We start from the raw sequence: 17,185 nt of genomic DNA, 5'->3' as shown, positions 1-17,185 counted from the left end.
ATTGCGCGCTTACCCTTGTTTTCTCAATACATTTGAAAATAAAATAGCAGTGTTCTCAATTTCACTAGTGTAATACAGAGCATTAATATGATATATTATATTTGTAGTCGGTGTGTATCTTTAAATGCGAGTGTGGTTTCTGCCTCGGAAGGATACAGAAAAGCATCATGATAAAGTAGTTCCGCAGAGTGAGGAACAGAGATCACCTTGAGCGACTGTGCTGCTTGACACATCAATTCAGGCGTCCTCCAGCAAGATAGGTGGGTCTAACTAACCTTAATTATTACGTCATTTGGCTTAATTCGAGTTTTTGTTATCGACACTGTAACATTTTCTTCCACTTTCTGTACGTCCAAAAATACGGTAGATATATTTTTTCTCATCATGACGCGTTTGCCTGCGTTTTTAATTAAATACGTGACAATAATATTGCCTGCATATCAAAATTTGTTTTCTCGTGCCATCTTAACAAATAACACGCTTTTTGCAATTAATATTGAAAGTGGATGTCCGTGCTGAACTTTACAGCCATCTTGAGAGTCTGACATTGGTGCGCGCCGTGCAGTGTCGTCTCCTGAGAACGTTTTCATGATAGATGCGGTAGTGGGTAGGATACACAGTTATGTCCGAATATCTTGGAAAATATGTTTCTACTTTTACTCTGAATCAATGTATGTTAGTTGTTGATAATATTCACTTAAGAATACATTGTAATCAAACGCGATGGATGCAGAAGTTCCCTTTTGTAGATTTGCTTTCAGATACTTCCTGTTGTAGGCGCGGTCTCAGCGTCTCCTCGGCTTCCGATTGGTCGGTTTGCTCCTAGCGTAGGCTCGAGACGGTATGACGCAGGGATGCAATCATGACGCTAACGCATCGACTACGGCGTAGTCACTACGCAGTTAACGCTCTCTCGCCCACTATATTATCCAGATAACTGGTCGCTAAAATTCTTCACATTGTATTGTTCAGTTATACAACTCGTCGTTTGCTTAGAAATGTCTTCGAAGGATGAGCAGTCTATTGATGACTGTGCATGTGTTGAAGACTGTGCATGTGTTGAAGACTGTGCATGTGTTGAAGACTGCGCATGTGTTGAAGAGCACACGTCTCCCGTGTAAGATATTTTTAATAGCTTTTATGTTGCGATGAATAGCAGCATGTTCAAGGGATACTTTACGTATGTGGACTATTTGCAACAGTAAAACGTTGACATTTTGTGTAAAATACATTTGACAACATTGAATAACTTTTCAAACGACTTAAAAATAGTATTACCGGCTTCCCTGTTCTTGAGACACCTCACTTGTGTCAGCATCGGACTGGACTGCATTATAAAAATAATATACAGCCTTTGTTAGCATTGATGAATTGAAGGTTAGGTTCAGAGGAGGGCAGAATTCGTTCTCAAAAACCTGACGTGTTATAAATGAAATCATACAGTTAAATCAACTAGTAATATGATGCATATCAAGTTAATTAATTTTGTCAATTATATGTTTTTAAATGTGTTTTTTTATGTTATTGCAATTGTGGGTACAACTCATTGGGATTAGCGGTTACAATGTTTATGGTGTTTCGGCTCTTCAACAATTGAGGCATTTAGTCATACATGCTTTACAACATGACAACTATTCATTAAGAAAGATTATACAAAACATGTCAGAAAAAACAATGAATTTCAAGTGAGTCTGTTCGATTTGATCGGTTGTCTATGAATGGGCACTGTGATACACAAATCTAGAAAGTTTGTAGAACGAATATGTATTTTTTTAATTAAATTATCATTCGGATATCAGAAAATAATTGAATGGTTTCACTAATCGGGTATGTAACAGAAGAAAGAACGTTCTGCTAAATGGTATATTACTTTGCAGGAAAGCTGCTTTCAAACAAACCTGTTTGTAAAAAATAACCTGTTTGTAACCAATAACTTAACTTCAGCACATACATTTAGTAATTACACAAGAATTACTTAGGTTTGTCCTGCGATTATCTAGGTTTGCCCTGCGATTGGTTGGCAACCAGTTCAGGATGTCCCCCATCTACCGCCTAACGACAGCTGGGATAGGCTCCAGCACCTTCCGAGAGTCTAAAGAGGTTCAGAAAATGGATGGATGCATGAACTACGGAGATTCTGGATTTCCGCCTTTTATCTGACTGAATTAGTGTGACAAAGGCACCAAAGTTTTTGCATAATCTTTGCCATTTTTTAAAGAGTGAACACGTAATCATTATGACAATGTTTAAATGTTCCTTCATGCCTTCAGGTAATCCAACAAAACTGGAGGTAATCCAACAAAACTGCACTTTCTGGTTTCTTAGTTTCCCTGGGCATTCCATGTATTATATGCTGTACAGTTCACATCTGTTCATTTGCAGTTCCTTCCCACTCCCAACTCGTCCATTACCAGTACAGACTAACTGGGTGTACACAAACTGAATCACACGAGACAGCATTTGCTCTCCTGCTGTGTCCTTCACCTGCAGAACTGGAAAATGCAAAACGTTTGAAAATTGGTATCATGGAAGCGATAGCCATTTCCATGGAAATGCTTAAAACTGTAATGGTGACGTTTTTGCTGGGTTAATACAGAAGACTCTGAAACTCGGAATGTGTTTACCAGTTTGTGTTGGAAATAATGACTGAAACTTTTGCAAAGCCACTGCTGCATGGCAAACATAACCAAGTTGTGCACTTAGCTTGATTCAAATAAAGTAATTTTGAAGTTGTTTCCGCCCAATCCATAGAAACATTCCCCAAATGAGTGAGTAGACCTGCATCCAGGGGTATCGGCTTTGTGAACTCTCGCTGTGTGGTATTATTAGACCTAGCTTGTTTTTAGGCTGCGGGTGTTGTATGGTCAAGGCAGGCAGTGATATTTTAGTGACGGCTCTTTCACGGTGGCTGCCTCATGTATGTCCGTAATGTCACAACATGGCGACGGTCCGGTCGAAGCTGGCGCTGTCTGTGCCCTATATTCTCATTGTCAACGGAAGGATTTACTACTCTTGAGCTCTTGAGAGTGTTGTCGCAGTGGACGAGTATTTCGGCTGGCAGTTGCTCAGGGCCTGCTACAAGGTGTAGTAAGGCATTGCAGTGTGGTGCACGCGCCAACAAATTGGGGTTCCTCTGGAGATCTGTGGCAGTGTCATGCCTCATTCTCCCCAAGAGGACCAGGAAGATCTACTGGGGGTATGTAATGCATGGAACGAGTTGGTGAGATGGTTGATAGAAGAAGAAGAATGTAAAGTTCTCCACTGCGAGACGAATAAAGGTACAGTAAAGTCTCGTTATATCGATATCGGATATGTCGATAGTCCCGGTTATATCGATACTATTTCTATGCACGCACGGAGAAAATTACATGCAAACAGGGTCGGATATATCGATAGTCCTGGTTATATCGATATTTTTTCGGACTCCCTTGACTATCGATATAACGAGACTTTACTGTACATTAAATTTAATCTAAGGCATTTTGGAGATATATTGTGACACGATCTTAAATGTCACAGCACCCTGTTTGCAGTACTCCTGACCATGATTGTACTTGGGCAAAAAAAGTGATACAGCACGTACATTATCTAGAATGATATGAGGTCTTATGACCAAGAGCATTTAAAGGAGAATGTCACTAGCTGCAGCCAGTCAGGAAGGGATTGGAGGGGATTATTAGCAGTGAGCTCTCAAATTAGCTTTGCATCTGTTTCAGGGTGACTCTAAACTACCGGTGATTGGCGTAGTTAGAAACTGACACGAGATCCTCATACTGTCATTCGTGTGTCCGTTTGTTTTTTCCTCAGGATTTATCAGATAAACAAGTGCCACAGCACAAAATGAAGCCAAACCACACAAAAATGGTTGTCGCGGAAGCTCACTGTGACTCAGCCCACTCTGCTGCCTCCCCCTTCCACTGCTACGTATTGTTGCGGTATAGCAGAATGTGACCGCGAGCACGTACGGCTTTCCTCAGCCACAGTTTGCTCTGCTCCATTCACTCCAATGTTACATCATCAGTCGGCAGGCACGATGGAGGCAGATGTTAGAGGACCAGGACCTCTATCATTTCCATTTTATTTAGATGGCAATAAACGAGTAAGATGCCATTGTTTTGTGAGTTTATATAACCGGAGTCGGTGTTAAAGAGAAGCTAGGATGCAATGCACCTTGCACATATTTCTGGCCTTTTTTATTGACCCGAATTGAACCCTTGAATAATCTGCTTGGGAAAAACATGTGAACCCAGTCTTGTCATTGGATCCAAATGAATGGTTGCCATTAGCAACCCAGTGGGGTGTCGAGTCGAGAACAGAGTGTACTGTATACATGTGTGTTGAAAGTGTACTCCTCGTAAAATATGTTTTCTTTCTGGAAAAAAAGGGACATGCAAAATAAATGGACATACACACAGTATTTTTTAATAGAGTAACTAGCACTGCACTTTCCATGGAAAAATATATTTATGTAAAATAAAAATGATCCATTTATAAAATAATGTATTTTCAGTACCAGTACAGTACTTTCAAGAATGACCTCCCTGACTGGAAGTGGGCAGTTGGCCATAAAATGAATAATAATAATAATAATATAATACATTTGATTTGTAAGACCCTTTCAAAACACTCAAGGTCACTTTACAGTCACATGATAAGTTGGATAGCTAGCTCGATAGTTCGCCAGTTGGATAGCTATATAGCTAAATGTAGAGATATGAGGCAAAACAAGCTTGCTTGAAGCTTTATTACTCGGATAAAAGTTTACTGTCGTCAACCATGAAAAAGTCATGATTATTTCAATAATCACGTATTTTGTTGATTACTCATTAAGGAAAAACGATTCTAAGAAATAAGTACTTGGATAACAGTTTACTGTCATCAACCATGACAAAGTCATGATTATTTCAATAATCACGTATTTTGTTGACTACTCATTAAGGAAAAAAATGATTCTAAGAAATAAGTACTTGGATAAAATTTTACTGTCGTTAACCATGGAAAAAGTCATGATTATTTCAATAATCAAGGATTTTGTTGACGACTCATTAAGGAAAAAAAAGATTCTATGAAATTGAGTAATCACTCAAAGAATTTGTGTAGCTTGAAATTATTTTTAGCCTCTCAAAAAGAATTATTAATGGGATTCTATTTATTTTTGAAAGCAGGTTATCTTTTATGATTAATCAAAATAAGGCTTTTGCAAACATTGTACTCTTATTTAGGACAACAATGACTGAACCAGAAACTGAGTCAGTTTCAAAAGGTTGGTAAGTACAAGCTCTCTCTTGTGTGATATTGTTTTTTTTTTTTTTCTTAATCGCCAAACAGAACCCAGTGCACAATAATTCATGAATAAACAACAATGGGAGAACATTTGTTTTGTGATACTTTTGAATACATAATAAAAGGTTAATTAATTAATCAACGGAATCTTTTGAGGGTGACAGCGACCGTCTCAATACAAAAACTTAATTCACTGTTGGGTGTTCGACAAAATACCTGCAATTTTCTTTGATTTCAATGTATTTATAACTGAGACACCCAAATCAAAATTCCCGTTTGATTTTGATTTGAATCATATTATTTTGTATTTGTATAAAGAATTATAAATCTTGTTTTGCCTTTAACTCTGATACCACTGCTTTTACTGTTTTTTTTGCCTTTATTTTGTTTCAGTAGCAATATATAGTTACTTTGTATGTGTATTGTATCTAAGTCAGAATTAAAATGAAACCTGACCTGTTTAACTGAAGTGAAAGTGGAATGAAGCTCTGTGTTAATTACACTGGTAGCCTAAGCTAGTTTAAAGAAAACTATTCATTTGATGATGCCAAGTTTGTTTGAATGTGGCAATTCAGTCTCTGAGGGACACAAGTCTTGACACTTTTCCTTGCAAAATCTTGAGACTTATTTCCCAATTGTGTAGCTTATAGGTGAATGTCCTCCATTTTTATTTTTTTTTGCTTGCCAGATTTTTTGTTATCAGTTTTTTTTTTATTATCAGTGTTACCTGATATATTTCAACATTGTCAAATGTCTCAACAGCACTCATTTCTCAACTCTAGAGACTTGAAATGGAACTCCTTTTGTGGGTGAATTACAGATATGACTTCATCGCAGATGTGATGCCCATGGTGCACTATGCTATTGCCATTTATTATAAACTAGTATTTCAAGAATGCAAAGGACTCAAAGAAAAATAAAACTCAAGTTGAATCCTTGTCTTTAATTTTGTCCCTCAGAACCTGTCCAGATTCCAAGATAATCGCCATGCCTCAGCCAAAGATTGTCGACCTGGGGTCTGCCTTCATCCAGACGCAGCAGCTCAACGCCGCCATGGCTGATACTTTCCTGGAACACATGTGTCTGCTGGACATCGACTCAAAGCCCACTACAGCTCGCAACACTGGCATCATCTGCACCATCGGTGTGTCTATGTATTTTATAGCTACATGATGGTTTTATCTATTGTGACGGTAAAGCTTTTTTTTTTTTTCTTTTTACATATTTTTCCTTTTTTTTTCCAGGGCCAGCCTCTCGTTCCGTGGACATGCTCAAGGAGATGATCAAATCCGGAATGAACATCGCACGTTTGAACTTCTCACACGGCACACATGAGGTGGGCAGTTTTTATCACTTCCCTCTACGGCATGTTTGAACCCTGCAAGGGTGAGGCCAACTGCCACTGAAAGGCCATCACGGTCTACCTGTACAAATAATTTCAGTCCTTATCACAGGTGTTTTACGTCCCTTCTTTTTTCACAATGTTTGCTTTTTGCAGCTTGGCAAATATTGCGCATCTGTGGGACACAATGCAATTTGCTGTTTTTTAAGAATTATTTCCTTCATAGGAAATAAATCAAATTGATTGAGTCTCTGTCAAGGTTCAACTCTTGACAGTTGACAATGCAGAACACCGTTTTAAGGCACAGGTGTCAAAGGCAAGACCAGATGGCCAGAATCGGCTCCCTGTCTCATTTTATGTGGCTCACAAAAGCAAATAATATGCGTCAACTTTCATAACCCTTGCTTAAAACTAGAACTAAATCTCAAATTGTCATGTGTAATAAATAACAATGACATTTTACTATACAATTGTGACCCGGTTTATGTGAAAAATTTCTGAGCCGTCGATTTTTTTTTTTACATTTTATTTTTTTTAACAAGCGATGATAATTAAACATTTATTCCGTGTCTCTGTCGTAACGGCCCTCTGAGGGAAGTCGTAATTCCAAAATGCCCTCTGGGAAAAAATGACTGTGACACACCTGTTTTAATATGTTTGAAGATTCTTAAGTTCCATAGGTGTAAATATACACGGTTAATAAGAGTGCATAAAACTGTTATTTGTGTACTTAACCTTCTCGTCATGTCATTGAAAATGTTCCCAGAATGTCCTTAGCGCCTTTCATTTGTTGCACTATGAAGACAGATTTTGAGAGATACACTGACTGATTTTCTGTTCTGACCCGGTTCTCGTCATTTTCTGAACAAGTTACTCTCAGATGCATTTGTCACAGTAATGGTCTGTTCAATTATTCTGACATTACAAGTAGCTTGATGCTGCCGGACAATTGACAGAATTGCCAAGCTCAACTTGATAGTTGTTTTATAAACCGTAATTAAGACATTTACCACATCATCAACAGTGTTCATAGTTGGACTACACACTCAGAAGGGTGTGGTGGAAAAATTTCAATGAGGTCACCGTGGCAGTCTTTACTCATGCATAACATATTTTGATTGTCGTGGTTTGTGTGTTTTAGCAACTATGTTAAAAAAACAAAAATACTTTTCCCCATTAGTACCATGCGCAGACCATCATGAACGTGCGAGAGGCATGTGAGAGTTTCGAGCCAGGTAGCATCCAATACCGACCAATCGGAATCGCCCTGGACACCAAAGGCCCAGAAATCAGAACAGGCCTCATCCAAGGAGTAAGTACAGTCTTGCAGAGCGAGCGGCCATGTTGGTTGGCAAATCAACTTAAAAAACAAAAAAACTTACCAGTGGCAATGAGGACTTCTTTGTGGTTTGACAGAGCGGCACGGCTGAGGTCGAGCTGAAGAAAGGCAACATGCTCAAGATCACCTTGGATGACAGCTACCAGGAGAAATGCAGTGAAGAGATCCTGTGGCTCGACTACAAGAACATCACCAAAGTAGTCGAACCCGGCAGCAATATCTATATTGATGATGGGCTCATATCTCTGCAGGTCAAGGAGATTGGTAAGATTTGTTTCTAGCATTTCAAAATAAAATTATTCAACGAACAGAATGTGAATATGTGTTTTTGGAAAAGTACTGATGATTAACTCAATCGCTGCCATCCCCGAATTTATTCGGGAATTGAAGTGTGTCGTGGAGCGCCATTCCAGAATTTGAGTTTTGGTTTGTCTTGCAGAGAGGGTGCAGATAAAGCACTGGTCAGACGTCTGGCGATGTTTTTTCCCTTCCACGAGGGGACAGCATTTGCCTTTTCTCCATGTTAGCGCTTTGTTACAGCTTCTGCTGTTGTGAAAGCGCAATATAAATCAATATGTATGTATTTTGTACAGCTGCCCCCATTTCAAGTTCAGATAACTCCAGACACATTAACTTAATAATTAACTTTTTTTTCCTGATGAAAGGAGAGAGTCTTATGGTTTCTTATGCTAAATTGAATGTTTATGTAGTCCTAAAACTCAATATTCTGTGGGTCCTGCAATTTGAATGAAAATCGACAAAAACCCTGGCTCTGAAGTGGATACATTTTTGCACATTTTCTGGCAGTGAATGGGTTAAAAACAAGAATAAGTTATTTGATTGTCAGTACACATTGGAATGTAACCAACAATTCAATGCCGATCTTATCACAATCCTTTGGATAATGTTGTCCTATTGAATAAACCCACCCTTGCCCCAGGCCCTGATTTCCTTATGTGTGAGATTGAGAATGGCGGCACCCTGGGCAGCAAGAAAGGCGTCAACCTGCCCGGTGCTGCCGTGGACCTGCCCGCCGTCTCCGACAAGGACATCCAGGACCTGACGTTTGGCGTGGAACAGGGCGTGGATATGGTGTTCGCCTCCTTCATCCGCAAGGCCGCCGATGTCCACGCTGTCAGAGCTGTGCTGGGCGAGAAAGGCAAGAACATCAAGATCATTAGCAAGTTGGAGAACCATGAGGGTGTGCGAAGGTGAGTGCCATCAGGTTGTGTTCATATATACAGTAAAGTCTCGTTATATCGATATCGGATATATCGATAGTCCCGGTTATATCAATACTATTTCTGTGCACGCACGGAGAAAATTACATGCAAACAGGGTCGGATATATCGATAGTCCCGGTTATATCGATATTTTTTCGGACTCCCTTGAATATCGATATAACGAGACTTTACTGTATATATCTGATGAGTGAGAACATCCAGTGATGTGAACATCCACCCCCTGGTGGCTTTGTAGTTACACTACACCCAAAAGGCAAAAGGTATTACCATTTTTGACGTTTTTTTAATCTATTTGCCATTTTGTGTCATCTTCAGATTCGATGAGATCATGGAGGCCAGCGATGGCATCATGGTCGCCCGCGGTGATCTTGGTATTGAGATCCCCACCGAAAAAGTCTTCGTAGCCCAGAAGATGATGATTGGCCGATGCAACAGAGCCGGCAAGCCAATCACTTGTGCCACTCAGGTCAGATGTTTGAATGCATCTTCAAGTCAACCTTTAACATTTCTTGTGCGTCCATGTGTGCTCTGTTAGATGTTAGGACAACTAGCACACTTCATTTTTTAAATTATTTATTAACTAATTCACTGCCAGATGTGGAAAAATATGTTCACTCCAGTGCCAGGGTTTTTGTCATTGTCACTCGAATTCCAGGACCCGCAGAATATAGGGTTTTAGGACTACATAAAAATTAAATACAGTGTTAGAAATCTTACACTATCTGTCCAAAATACAATGCAATATTGGTTTATATAGTGCTTTAACAACAGCTAAAGCTTGAACAAAGTGCGAACATGGAAAAAAGGGAAATGATGCGCCTCTTGTGGAAGGGGAAAAAACATTTTCAGAAGTCTGGACAGCGCTTTATTCACACCCACGCAAGAAAAAACAAAACCCGAACTAATTCGAGAATGTCGCTCTACGTCATATTTTCAATTCTCAAATACATTTGTGAATGAGTTAATAATTAAACCTATTACATGATCTAATTAAACCTGTGAAATGATCTATCTTCAGATGCTGGAGAGCATGATCAAGAAGCCACGACCCACGCGCGCCGAGGGCAGCGACGTCGCCAACGCCGTGCTGGACGGGGCCGACTGCATCATGCTGAGCGGGGAAACTGCCAAGGGAGACTACCCTCTTGAGGCTGTGCGCACGCAACACATGGTCAGTTCACATCATAGGAGGACTAGAAGCAACACAGTTCACTTCTCTAACATTTAACTCTTCTTACTAATTGAAATCTTGTGATTGTCTCGCATGTTTCTTTTTTTAATCTGAAATGAAGGTCAGCAATAGGGACAGCTAAAACATGTCAGGGAAACAGCGTCATAATTGTAGGTAGATCTTTCCTCTGGTATTCATAATTTGACCTTTTTATATATGAGCACAGTGGATTTGAAACCATCAATTGGTTACCATGGTTACGTTATAGTTTTGTGGCTCTGGCCCCTATGCTTGGTTTGCATGTTGTTGCGACGTTTGCATGGGTTTTCTCTCGGTATGCTGGCGTCCTGCCACATTTAAAAAACATGCACTTTATTGGATTGAATTAGCCTTTATTAGTCTTGCAGTGGAGGAAGAGGAAAGGAAAGGAAGAAGTGGAAAAACTAAATACAGGAGCTGCTGGGAAGGCAGCCACGCTCGCGGCGCCTTCTTGAAGTCAAAAGAACAAAAAAATAATAATAAGACAACACAAAGTCATCCAATCTTAAGCACTTTCTGCAGTCCCTTTGTTGTATGAAGCAGAAAGAATAGAGGATCAAAGTGTCCTTTTCACCAGTGGATCAGGGACGGCATGGTGACATGTGCACGTCTGTTACAAGCTAAATGTTGAAAGCAAACACGAAGCTGGAGCATCCATTGACGAAAAGAGTCTCACAACTCCCGTCGCACGTAAATCCGCTTCAATTCCAAGCCGCGACAATTCCTTTCTTCTCATCGCGACCTTTCTTCTCATCGCGGGCTCCTCAAGCCATGCATCCACCTCGCCGCAGTTTCTGTTCCTCTTGAATGATAAAACCCCTCCCAAAAACATTCATATTCATCTCCAATTCCGATTTTTGCATGGGTGTGTGTTTCTGTGGTTTTAAGAATTATGGAGCTTTAAACCTGCCCCACCTTTTAAGCGACTGTCTTTTTCTGCCTTTTTGATCATCTGAATCACACGACTTGCTGCTTGTGTGAATATGTAACTTTCTAGAGCCTGTTATCATGAATGAAGCACATTTAGTGGTGACTTTTGTTGTTGTTGTTGTAAATTCTGTTGTTTTTCTCTCTCTCTCTCTCTCTCTCTCTCCCCTTCAAACTGCATCCACATTCCCTTCATTATTATGATTATTATTTTTTATTTTTTTAATTCATCTGTCTTCATTGTCTTACCTGTGTGTGGTGGTGGTTTACTCTTTGCTCGTTGCATCCTGCCCTCGCTCGCTTGCCAGATTGCTCGCGAAGCCGAGGCAGCCATGTTTCACCGTCAGGTGTTTGAGGACCTCCGGCGATCCACACCGCACTGCAAAGACCCCGCCGAGGCCATCGCCATTGGCGCCGTCGAGGCCTCCTTTAAGAGTTTGGCCTCAGCCATCATTGTGCTTACGGGCTCCGGAAGGTAGGACAATTGTCCTCATCGCTTTGCGGCGCTCGTGACGGCGATCAGGGAAAGAGTTAGGGACAGATAGGAATTGGTGGAAACTTGGGACAGGTTGTCAATCACATTCACAAATCTTCCAGTTGTTTTTGTTTTTAACATTTTCAACATATTGCCACATGTATTTCCAGGTAACAGAAATACAGATAAACATAATACTCATAAACATAAAATGTATAAATCGACCACGTTAAATGGCTTGAGTTGCTATGGTGTTAAGTCTCACGATTTTGTCGGGAGACTCCCGATTTTGACCACAATACTCACTTTATAAAGCAACTATTGACACAATACAGACCGTTCATTTATAAGGTGAAACAAAAGAAAATGTATAAAACAAAATACATTTTTATACTAATTGAACGTATAGACAATGAAAGCATTTTCATTTACTTCTAATTTACACTTTTGTAACGGTAGAGTCGCGAGTACGAAAATCTCCCGATTTATGATTTCTGAAACTTAAAATGTATGCTATCGTAGCCCTATTCTCCACCACTCAAGTTTGAATGGATGAAGAATGTTTTGTAAGGACATCTAAAGTTTTAATTAAAGTTGTTAGCTCAGCCAAAACTTTAATAGTCATGATTTGTTTTGCGTGCTGGGCAGATGCTAGCATTCAGATGCTAGCAATAACTAAAGTAGTCTTGTAGTTAGCAAGCTAGGTGTTATGTTTTGCTAAATTTATCAAAGATACTAAAAACAATGTGACATACTTCTGGTTCCGTTAAAAGTGGATAATATTCCACCAGATAGTTTTGATTTTACAACTATTTGACATTCACTCCTCACCCACAGGCTCAGATGTATTTTCGGAAGGTGTGTGGGGGTGAAAAAGAACGTACCCTTTTTGAGAAATACAGGGTGACCCAAAAAGATGCATACCCATAAAAAATTGTGGCTTTGATTAAAAAGCTATTTATTTCAAATTACAACCACACATTCTTCAGTTTATGGAAGACCATTCACCAGTTTTTCTGTCAATTTTTAGTCAATTAATAGTCCCAAGATGTGTTCCAAATGTCCACCATTTCGTTGCAAGCAAACTTGTACTTGTCTGACAAAGTTGTCAATCACTTTTACACAGTCCTCTTTCGGGATGGCTCTTATTTTTGCTGTGATGGCAGTTTTCAGTTCTTCAATTGTTTGTGGATTTCCCTGGTGTACATTGTCTTTGAGGAAACCACACATTCTACATCGTATCTTCTGCTTATGAGTCTCTCTTCGAACCTCTACCTCAACCAAGCAATGGTTTCGTTGGCTGTTTGAGGTGAAACCATTGTGAAGTTCTCACAACCCATCTTTAGAACATACATCCACTACAGTCCCATGCTCTCTGAACTTCTTAACCCATCTAACAATTGTTGGTTTTGATGGAAAGTTGCGACAATGGAAACACTTTCGAAACTGAATCTGTACACTCTGGTATGATTTTGTCACAAAATAGGTCTCCAGGGAGAATATCTTCTGCTGATTTGTCCAAGATATTTTTAGGGCAACCCCTAGCTGCAAACGATCATCCATAGGTTCACCTTTCACATCCTGCAACAGAAAATACATTACTTAAAACAATGATTTTTTTATCGAATAAAATATGGGTATGCATCTTTTTGGGTCACCCGTTATCTGGTACTGCAACCTTAATTTTTTTTGGTTTACATTCTGTCACCTGGAAGTACCTTGGCACTCATTGCTGGATATTTCTTTTTGCAAACCTTAAGCAAAAGTCCTTTTAAACACGCCCAAGTTGATATCAACCAGGAAGACTTGATGGGTTGATTTCAAGCCTTTCCCAGATGTGTGAATGATGTGTGTCTGCGATAGTAAGTAACCCCCACTCCTTCCTCAATTGGTTCCCTACCACCCCGGGCCTGGCTTAGATCGCCCGCGAGGCAGAGGCTGCCACATTCCACAGGATGCTGTTTGAGGAGCTGAGGCGACACTCCCACCTGACAAGAGATCCGTCCGAGGTGGCGGCTGTGGGAGCCGTGGAGTCGTCTTTCAAGTGCTGCGCTAGTGCAATTATTGTTCTCACCAAAACTGGGAGGTAAGACATGGGGTTGTTCCTTGTCATCTATGGTAAGTACACTATATGAACCAGGTGTCCATATAGTGTGTGTGCGTGAGTGTGATTGAATGTTTTTGATTGCACACTGATGTAGGTGAGAGAGGACAGCAAGTTCACATTTGGAAATTTGTGACTCAACACACACCTGGTGTTCTAAAATGCTGCTTTTCCACTGCAATTCTTTTATCAATCAACACGGCGCAACTCACTATTGACTAAAGTCTCAGGTCGATACCATATAGGGCGTTTAAAATATTGCTGCTCGCTCATTGGAATAAATCGTAACAAATAAGAATAATAAGGTTAGTAATACAAATTAGACTTATGTTTCTATGCATTTTAGGTCAGTATGACCCTTAGTACCATCACAAAAAAGAGAATGATTCTAAGTTTCCACTCCACAGTCTTCTCTTGGATAAAATGAGTTTTTCCTTACCAAGAATTTAATGCAGGACACGACTGTGAAACTTGTTCTTCCTGGTTCTAGGGTTTGATACGATATGATTTCACCGTGGGAAATCGGGGCGTTTAGAACTGAGCTGGTCAATGAAAAAGCATAATTTTAAAAATACTTAAAAAAAACTTAACAACATAACAATTTTGGAAATATGCTTACTTCCAGTATATTTAATAGTTGTTGTCATTTTTTTTTTGCAGGTCTGCCCACCTTATTTCCAGGTACAGGCCCCGCGCCCCCATTCTGGCCGTAACCCGTAATGCCCAGACTGCTCGCCAAGCTCACCTGTACCGCGGCATCTTTCCGGTACTCTACACCACTCCCGCCCATGATGTCTGGGCCGAGGATGTCGACATGCGTGTCAATTTTGCCATGGATATGGGTAAAGCTTTGCTTTAGTGTTAAACAGGTTTTCCTATCGATGCATTTCATATTTTAGCTTTGCAAGTGTGAAACAAAGTGGAGCTTGAAGCTCTGAGATAACATTCACATATATATATATATATATATATATATATATATATATATATATATATATATATATATATATATATATATATATATATATATATATATATATATATATATATATATATATATATATAAACTGGCACAATAGCCTTGACGCGTTTTTAACTCATTCGCTGCCATTCACAAATGTATTTATTTGGGAGTTGAAAAGTGTGACGTGGAATTTGTTCGCTTTTTAGTTTTTCTTATGCGGAGTGCCGCTAAAGCGCTCGTCACACCTCTGGCAATGTTTTTTTCATTTCCACGAGGGGGCAGCTTTGACCGTTTGTCCATGTTAGCACTTCGTTACTTCTTCAGCCTTTTGTTAAAGCGCTATAATCATAATAATCCATTTCATTTGTAAGCGCCTTTCAAAACTCTCAAGGCCACTTTACAGTCACTGGATTCGTTTTTCTGATAGAAAGCTAGCTAGCTAGCTGATAGCTTGCCAATATATAGCTAGCTAGATAGCCAGCCAGCTAGATAGTGAATAGATAGCTAGATAGTCAGCCAGATAGCTAGCCAGCCAGAGCTAATGGATAGCAAATAGCTAGCAAATTATAATAATACTAATAATAATACATTTAATTTGTATCTATGTATTGCATTCTATTGTGGACAGCCGCCCTCATTTCAAGTTTAGATAACTCCAGACCCGCATAACTTAAGAATTAACTCTTTTTTTTTTTCTGATGAAAGAAGAGATCTTAAGGTTATTAACGATGGATATTTATGTAGTCCTTAAACTAAATATTCTGTGAGTCTTGCAATTTGAGAGAAAAAAAAATGACAAAAAAACTGGCACTTGAGTGGACACATTTTTGCACATTGTCTGGCAGTGAATGAGTTAATAAAAATATTCATGGGAAATTACAACTGCTTTTAGGTTATTTTTAGACTGTGATAAGTTTCAAATTACAAATGCGGGTTTTGTCAGAGCTGTAGGGGACCCAAAAAACAGTTGTAAGTACCAGATGTACAGTAGTTTGGAATTCAATTCTGAAGTAGCCAGAATTGATTGCACCATCAGTTTGCATCTTATTTATTTATTGATTTGTTTGTTTATTTAAGATCTGTCAATATTTTTTCTTGTAAAAGGCATCCAATAGTCCATATGACAGCCTCAATCAATACTCAATATGCTTCACCCTTGATAAAATGCAGTACTCAAATAGCACAGCAAGTGGCGCCTTTGGATAATGATAACCCCTGCAGTTTTCCTCAGAGCTCAGTTGGCTATTTCTGCTCTTTCTGCTTGTGTGTAACATCTAGGCAAGGTGAGAGGCTTCTTCAAGGAGGGTGACGTCGTCATCGTCCTGACCGGCTGGCGTCCAGGCTCTGGTTTCACCAACACCATGCGTGTGGTTCTGGTTGCCTGAACAAAGCGTCCAGTCCATCGCTGCCTGTTCTGTTTTAACACTCCACCATTCTTTCCAACACCTGCTGCGTGAACTGCGAAACATTATAGGCAATCAAACAACAGTAATCAGAGACCAAAAACCTCACGACAACTATTCCGTGAGGGCGTCTGTGGTAGTTTTGCAATTTTCACTTCCTGTGTCCATTCCTTTCATGATTTATTTCCTGTTGAGAAACCAGTCTTCAGAGAGCCAATGAGATAGATACGCCTCAAACAAAAGCTGCTGTATTTATTCACTCCGAGATGCTTGTATGAAGCGGTATTCTCCCAAGCTATTGGCAGATTCTCATGCGCGGGCACCACACTTGTTGGTTGGCGCCGCGTGAACATGAGCACTCCTACTTAATTTCTGGCCGAATAAGCGAACAAAATGGCATCCCCGTCACGCCCCTCCCCCAAATACAGATCATTGTGTCAGTGTGTGGAAGAAGTGTCTTTTATGCTTCCACTGTGTTTAGCACGCTTATGCTTACTCTTCAATGTGTTACAGTCTATTGTACTTGACTATTATGGTGTTTTGGTTTGAGGAATTTCAGTTGTATTTTGTCTAACTATGAGATGTCCATTGTTGGAGCTGATTACTGTATTTAAGTTAGATGTGTCACGTAGCCTCTCGCATATAGTTGATCATATTTTTAAATTGGCATTTAAAGTCTCACTTAAAAAAATGGCACTTTGAAGGGGTTTGCAATGCTGGCCTCAGTGGATGTTGGGTAACAAAAGTGAGGATATTTTTTTGTGCTCTTTAATTTGTCATTGGCTGACAAGCTCTTCATTGTTACACTGTGCGATGTGAGTATGAAGAGGTCACATGTTGCTAAATGTTGTCACCAGGCAGGATTTCATCAATAAAAATAAAGTACCAACATCA

General features: G+C 39.7%; 1 protein-coding gene across 4 annotated transcripts; it reads left to right on the top strand.

Moving 5' to 3' along the window:
* The first annotated feature begins 103 nt into the window (after window positions 1–103).
* On the top strand, window positions 104–17,185 carry pkma (pyruvate kinase M1/2a). Of its 4 annotated transcripts, none has more exons than XM_088992961.1 (11): window positions 104–260; window positions 6,243–6,427; window positions 6,528–6,619; window positions 7,806–7,937; window positions 8,042–8,228; window positions 8,905–9,175; window positions 9,524–9,674; window positions 10,227–10,379; window positions 11,654–11,820; window positions 14,585–14,766; window positions 16,167–17,185. In XM_088992961.1, exons 2-11 carry the CDS (start codon window positions 6,271–6,273, stop codon window positions 16,271–16,273), a joined length of 1,599 nt encoding a protein of 532 aa, XP_088849087.1. In that variant the 5' UTR covers window positions 104–260; window positions 6,243–6,270; the 3' UTR covers window positions 16,274–17,185. The 4 variants fall into 4 exon arrangements, with proteins under 4 accessions (XP_088849087.1, XP_088849086.1, XP_088849085.1 ...); XM_088992960.1 differs by lacking the exon at window positions 104–260 and adding an exon at window positions 984–1,117; XM_088992959.1 differs by lacking the exons at window positions 104–260; window positions 11,654–11,820 and adding exons at window positions 2,901–3,196; window positions 13,740–13,906.

This window comes from Hippocampus bargibanti, linkage group LG03 (assembly GCF_051943395.1).
Source record: "Hippocampus bargibanti isolate YZ-2025 linkage group LG03, ASM5194339v1, whole genome shotgun sequence".
Taxonomy (NCBI): domain Eukaryota; kingdom Metazoa; phylum Chordata; class Actinopteri; order Syngnathiformes; family Syngnathidae; genus Hippocampus; species Hippocampus bargibanti.
The sequence above is the reverse complement of the archived record's forward strand: the minus strand, read 5'-3'. Positions and strand labels throughout refer to the sequence as shown.

Coding starts and splice junctions, on each gene's coding strand:
- pkma (XM_088992959.1), top strand. CDS start 2,916: ATGTATGTCCGTAATGTCACAACATGGCGACGGTCCGGTCGAAGCTGG. Junction 6,428..6,527: donor TGGCATCATCTGCACCATCG/GTGTGTCTATGT, acceptor TTTTTTTTCCAG/GGCCAGCCTCTCGTTCCGTG. Junction 9,675..10,226: donor CAATCACTTGTGCCACTCAG/GTCAGATGTTTG, acceptor ATCTATCTTCAG/ATGCTGGAGAGCATGATCAA.